The following is a 6,504-nucleotide window of genomic DNA, read 5'->3' on the forward strand; positions in this document are numbered from 1 at the left end:
CTTATCTTTCTAATTTTGGTGCTCCCCAACTCAACCTGCCTCTCCTGCCGGGGGTGGTGACGGAGGGACGGCTGGGGGCAGGCATGGGCCCTCACCTGGAGGTGGCGCCTGCCCCTGCTCGGTTGCCCCTTCAGACCCCTGGCAGGAGAGCCCAGGCTGTCCATGCTTACAGCTGCCAGCCCACGCCCCAGTGGGGGAATCTCGGGGCGTAAGCTGCACGCCAGGTGGGGTCAGCCCGCCCACGGAGGCGGACCCGGGCACGCAGCCTCAACGGACCAGACGTGCCTTCAACCGCACGGCCTCAGCCTGGAAGCCGCTGGTCCCACAAGGAACAGCCGCTCTCTCCACCCTCCAGAGAGGCCTGAGCCTCGCTTCCTCTATGGCCTGTACCAATGGGAAAATGCCGAGACAGAGGGCTCTAGAGGGAAGCTTCTAGAAGGGAGGAAAGCCCAAAGGCTTGTGAGGACACCTGAGGACAGACTCGCGCCACCGTGGGAAGGGGTGCTTCCAGGCAGAGGCGCCACGCCTTGCTCAGCGTTCAGCCTCCAGTCTGCAGGTGACGAACCACCTCCACCTGACCCAGGCGGCGGCGAGGAGGAGGAGGGCGGGCAAGTTCCCGCACAGCAGCCGTCTGCAGGGCCACTGAGGCCGGCAGCGCCCAGACCGGGCCTGCCCAGCTGGGTCGGAGGGAGACGTGCCTGAGGAATACGTGGGAGGCGACCAGCGTGGGGGCTGCTGAGAGAGGAGTCGGAGGTGCCCTGCGTTTCCAGAGATCCTGATGGATCAGCTGCCTTCCGACGAGATCAGAAAAAATAAGAAGCGCCAGGGGAGAGGCTCAGAGCAGAGAGGAGGCCGCAGAAACGATGGATTCCGCTGCTGACACTGAACTGGAGGGGCCTCTGGGCCATCCTAATGGGTGTCTCTCAGGACAGATGAGCCTCAGAGTCTACAGAGAAGTTCATAAAAACCCAATAAGGGCCTTATTTACATCCAGCACTGGGCACCGTCTGGCAGTGTTCCCAGACCGGAGAAGGCACCGTCGGGGACACAGACAAGGGCTGGGCGCCGCTGTAACAGGCCGGCAGCGCCCCGCCGGACCTCAGCCGGAGCACGCGATTGCGGCCGCACCTTCGTCCACGCCGGGTCCCACTCCCAGTTCCGTGATCTGGGGCGAGCCACTGGCCTGTCTGTGCCTCTGTCTCCTCATCTGTGAGGTGGGCTGATCGAGTCACACGCGTGGGAGCACTGTGCACGGAGCCTGGCACGGTGACCGTGCTCACGGCGAGGCCCCAGCGGCTCTTCGAGGACTGAGGCCGGCACTCCCACCGCCTGCGGGGAGCCTCGCCTGCTCGCAGGGACCTTGGAGACTAGAATTGGGTGGCAGTGGACAGGAAGTGGGCTCAGCTGTGGACATCACAGGAGTGGCCACTGTCCACGGGTCCGAGGCTGCCGCCCGGCAGCTGAGCACACAGCCTCCCTCCGGCTGCGCGTCCCTGTCCTACACAGCACGCTGCTTTTGGGGGGGGTAAGAGCGGGGGCATATGTAATACTTTCAACAATAAAACCTTTTTAAAAATAAGTTAAATAATTAAAAAAATAATACGCTGCTTTTGTCCCCAGAAGTACCAGCCACACACCAATGTCCATGTAAGGTGCTGTGTGCCAAACATCACAGAGGACTGTCCGGCCACGGACGGAAAGAAAGCTGGTGCGGCTCCAACTCGGACGGTCTTGGAAAACACCCCCTTCGTGCAGTAAGCCAGACGCGGACAACACGGCGTGAGACTCGCTGGCACGAGGAGCCTAGAAGAGGCTCAATCACAGAGTCAGAGCAGACAGTCGCCGGGCCCGGAGGGGGCGGTTCTCGTTTAGCAGGTTTATGTCGGGTGATGGAAGGTTTGGGGCACAGACCGGAGTGATGGGTACGGGACTGTGAATGTCCTTAAGGCCACTGAGCTGTACTCACAGACGGTGAAAGTAGTAAATAGTATGTGTGTGTGTATATACAGGTGTCCCAAAAACGTATACACACTTTGAATGATTTTTAAGTCAATGTTTATTAACATACAGTTAATTTTCAAAATCTACAAAAATGAATACTTTTTTGGTCAAAGCCTGTTTTCAAACTGATGACCGTTCTGGCCCAGGCACTCCTGATAACACGAAGCAATGGAATCGCAACATCAAGAATCCTTTCGTCCAGTATTCATGTGCCCTCACTTCGACTGCTGCTGGTTTTGTACTGTCAACTTTACCTGTTATGTATCCCCATAAAAAACAGTCTAGTGGCACTTTAGGATAAATTTTCTTTGTTCAAAGCTTAGTCTGGCTTCACCCATTATTTCAAATCAGTTAAACCTCAAAAGGAGTGAAAATGAAGTGTGTTATCAGCTGTTAAAGTGTACGTACATTTTGGGGACACCCTATTATATCTTTAATCCACAGAAGCCATCAAAGCAGTGTGTGGGCAGGTGCAGCCTGTCGCCGATGCAGGGCATGAGCGAGCGGGCCCTGGGGCGGGACGAGCCGCAGTGACGAGCGTGGGGACAGGTCAGCAGGCTGGCTTCCCAGGACCCAGGCATTGCGGACCAGCGCGGAGAGCGGGGCAGGGCCCGGCCCGGAAACGTCACTGCTCTATTCCCCTCTCGCGCCAGTGGCTGTAGGACAGGAAGGCCCCTTCTGTAAGAGCAAACGCCTGTTTGGCTTCTGTAACAACCAATTCTTGCTCCGTCTTCTCTGTGGCCGACAGTGCCCTCGGCAGCTCCGCCCGGTTTGGACATCGGTCCCGGCTCACTCAGCCGAGTGGGCAGAACGAGGGCTGCTCCTGCAGTGGCTCCCCAGCCTGGCGCAGACTCGGGGAAGATAAAGGATCTCCTCACGTGTGCTCAGGCATCGGTGGCTGTGCAGTGAACCAGACTCGCCTGCGGTGTGATCCTGGGCGTGAACTCCTAGAATCATCACCACGGTCCTCCGCAGCCACGGCGACCACTCTGTCCTGGCCTGCACAGCCCACTCCTGCCCAGGACCCTGCACCACTGTTCTCTCTGCCTGGTGGTTCTCTCTCTCTCTCTCTCTCTCTCATTTGCATCTCTAGAGACTCAGATGGCACCGGAGCCCTGAGGCCTGCCCAGCCATCGTATAAAATAGCGCCCGCCCGCTCCGACGCGGTCTGCTCTGCTGAGACTCCCGGGACACTACAGTCGTGCTGCTGTCCCTCCCCGACCTCCACTCCAACCACCAGCACACGAGCTGCACGCAGACAGGGCCTGTTTGGCCTGGAACAGGATCTGCTCATCCAAGAAAGCCAGCACATCCCTGCAGAGAAGAGGCAGCACGCCGGCTCCCACGGCTCCCACGGCTCCCACGGCTGGGAAGGCAGCTGTGACCCTCCGCTCACACGTGGCTCCATCCACAGCAAGTGCCTCCTAGAACCTAAAGTCTGAGCCTCTTTTACAGAAAATAGTTTTGCCGCCACTTATTGTTTGAATGAGGAAATAGGTACGGTGTCCACACTGGGGAGTGTTACTCAGTACAAGCAGCACGAGGCACAGATGGAAGCCCTGACGGCTGAACCTCGGCAACATGGTGCCCGGTGAAAGGAGCCGGACGCCGAGGTCAGGGCTGTCTGAGGCCCTGTGTCTGCAACGTCCAGAACAGGCAGATGCGAGCGACAGGGCACAGGAGTGCGCGCCTGGCGGGCCGGAGGTGCGGGCCGCGGGCAGGTTTCTGTGGCTGACGCAAACGTCCTAGCGGAGCGCTGAAGGCTCACACTGTGTGCGGGAGCCACAGACACCGCCGCGTCTGTGAGATGACAGAGTGCACGCTCTGCGAAGCCTCTTATTAAAGCTGTTACCAAGAAAGGTGGTGGCCAGGGGTCTGTTATAACACCCTTTAGTACACGAGACATAAAACTAGACAGAAACTTCTATGCATACAGGTCTCACACAAATTCATAAATTAAGCTCTAGTTATATAAGCAATCAATTCAAAGGCAGGTGCTCATGCCAGCGAAGATGTCACTTCACGGCTGTGTCACTGCTCACAGCAGGAAACGGCAGCCCTGGCACCGAGTCCTGGAGTCCCGCACCGCACACTCAGGGCGACGCTCAGACCGCTGACAGCCAGGACGGCCAGGTGACAGCAATTCCGAGGAGCTGCTGGAACCAAAATCCGAACCAACGCCAGACACACGCAGCCCACAGCCGCCCGGGGCAGGCGGCACAGCAGCCCTGCCCGCACCCCACGTGCAGCTCCAAAATCCACTTCCTCTCCGGTGGGAATTCACCACAGACGCACCACGAACCCCTTCTTGTCTAGAAAGGGCACCGGCCCCCACACGGCAGGCACACGCTGTGGGCGGGGACGCAGTGGGCAGCTCGGCAGAGGGCCCTGCCCACGGGTGGAACGGGCTGCCTTCCTGGGCCCCTGGGGGAACGGCAAACACACACGTGTGAATTCTGTCGGAGCCCAGGACAGCCAGACCCGCTGTGGGAAACACTGACGTCCGGACGAGGGGCCAGTGACGGCGCCCAAGGCTGTGCCTTTAGCTCCACGCGGACACTGCAGTGTGAGCTGGGAGGCAGGGGCCACGCCTGTGGGAGCCCCACGCAGAAGGGGAGTCTGGCGCCTCTCTTGGCGGCTGCACCCCTGCCCTGCCCCGTCACGGTCCTGTGCCGAGTGCGGACGGGGTCCGAGAGATGGCACTACAGGGCGGGCAGGGCACAGCGCCTGGCACGATGAAAGCGCTGGCACCCCCGTCCTAACCGCTGTGCTCCGGGCACTGCCCACTCCCTGGCCGGGCTGGGGGCCTGTATCCTGTGAGCCCGTAAGCACCCAGCAGCCCAAGTCCTGTCCAGACTGGGCCTCGCGCCGTTCACCAGAAGAGGACAAAGTCAGCAACAGCCCTTTGCCCAGAGCCCAGGCCTGACTCTCAGCAGCTGTGACCTCACCAACACGGCCTCCGGGGGCGGGGGGGGGGGGGGAGGGCGCTGTGCCCGCGGCGACAGGTGGACGGCACACACCGGAGTCCGCGCCGCGGGATGGCCAGTCTACAGCGACTGGACAGCAGGCCGAACAGCTGCTGCCACTTAATTCTCCCTCTAATTTAATGAGCTGCTCACTAAGCCCTGGAAGCAGGTCCCAGGGACGGAGCTCTTGGCGCGCGGCCACGCGGCTGACAGGTGACGGGGAGGTGGGTTCCTCCCAAAGGCAGAGCCCACACCAGGCTGTGTCCACCAACACCCGTTTGCTCCAAAAAGTCACCATGATTCGCCTGCCCAACCCCACCTGCCGCGAAGCGCACAGCCTGTGGGGCTCCGGTTCCTGCGAGAGCCCTGGCAACGCTCCACCGGGCACCTCCTCCTCGCTCCCGCTCAGGGAACATTTCCCAGACTCCAGACCCGCAGGAGGGCGCACACACTTCCAGAGCCTACGGCAACCGACCAAGGACATTTTGTTGAAATCCCATATTTGTTCTTAAAATTCCAAGTAAATCTTATCTTACATGCCCCAGTAAAGGGCTTTATGTGTTCACCGTCCGGAGCTAAGGAACAGCTTCCTATCCAGCTTCCCCTAAAGCCGGGGCGGAAGCAGGACACCCCCCTCTGTCTCGCTCCAGCAGGCCCACCCCCAGGGCAGGTCTCAGCTTGGAAGCAGCAGATCGGGAGACAGGAGGTGGCACCCCCACAGCCCCCCATCATTTCAACCTTGGCCTAACCAAGGTCAACCACCCAACTCAGAACAGCTTCCCTCGGAGGGGGAGAGGGTCCTGGCCCCCTGCACCCAGCGCTCACCCGGATCCGGCGCATGGCAGCCACGATCTCCACTCTGCTGTTGGGCCGCGGCACGTCCAGGCTCCCGACGTACTGTGGGGAGAAGAGGGATGTGAGAACGCATGTGAGTGTCCCGTCACAGCCTGCGAGCGGCGGGCGGCCTGGGGAGGCGACCCAGCTCATCTCCCCATTTCACAAGAGTCAGGGACACCTCGTCCAGCTGTGTGTATAAAAGGCCAACGAACAACTTCCTGCGTCCTATTCACCTGCTCGTCACCGGAGATGCAGCGAGTGTGGGTGTGACTGTGCAGCGCCGGCCAGCTGGCCTTTCTGCGCGCCAACTCCTCAAGGGGAGCCGGGACCCCGTCAAGCACGGCAGTGTCTCCCTCACAGACCTGCCTGCACACATTAAAGCCTCAACAACAAGAAGGAAGGAAGGAAGGGGCGTGTTTTCTTAGTGAATGGCTGATCCCTGAGCGAGCCCCAGGGGACTCCGGGAACACACACACTTGCGGGAAGTAACTGGAGGGAGGAATGGACTAATGTTTTATTAAGATGTTTACCTGATTGTAAGGCTGGTGTTTAATATCGGAACAACTCCTCACTGTGCACTATTCAAACAACCCAGGAATGTGTGGAGGAAAAGGACAGAGGCCCCGGCCCAGCCTGCCGCACAGCTCTGTGCTGACGGATGGACGGACACATGCAGGTGCGCAAGGTTCGCTGCGGGAAA

General features: G+C 59.9%; 1 protein-coding gene across 1 annotated transcript in view; it reads right to left on the reverse strand.

Annotated features, from left to right (window-relative positions):
- Window positions 1-6,149, reverse strand: part of NOS1AP (nitric oxide synthase 1 adaptor protein) — a 72,857-nt gene extending 66,708 nt beyond the window's left edge. The window contains exon 1 of the mRNA XM_023744999.1: window positions 5,793-6,149. Coding sequence (XP_023600767.1) covers window positions 5,793-5,954 — 162 coding nt within the window. The 5' untranslated portion in view covers window positions 5,955-6,149. The remainder of the gene's footprint in view (window positions 1-5,792) is intronic.
- Window positions 6,150-6,504: the final 355 nt, after the last annotated feature.

Source organism: Myotis lucifugus, unplaced genomic scaffold (genome assembly GCF_000147115.1).
Source record: "Myotis lucifugus unplaced genomic scaffold, Myoluc2.0 scaffold_507, whole genome shotgun sequence".
Taxonomy (NCBI): domain Eukaryota; kingdom Metazoa; phylum Chordata; class Mammalia; order Chiroptera; family Vespertilionidae; genus Myotis; species Myotis lucifugus.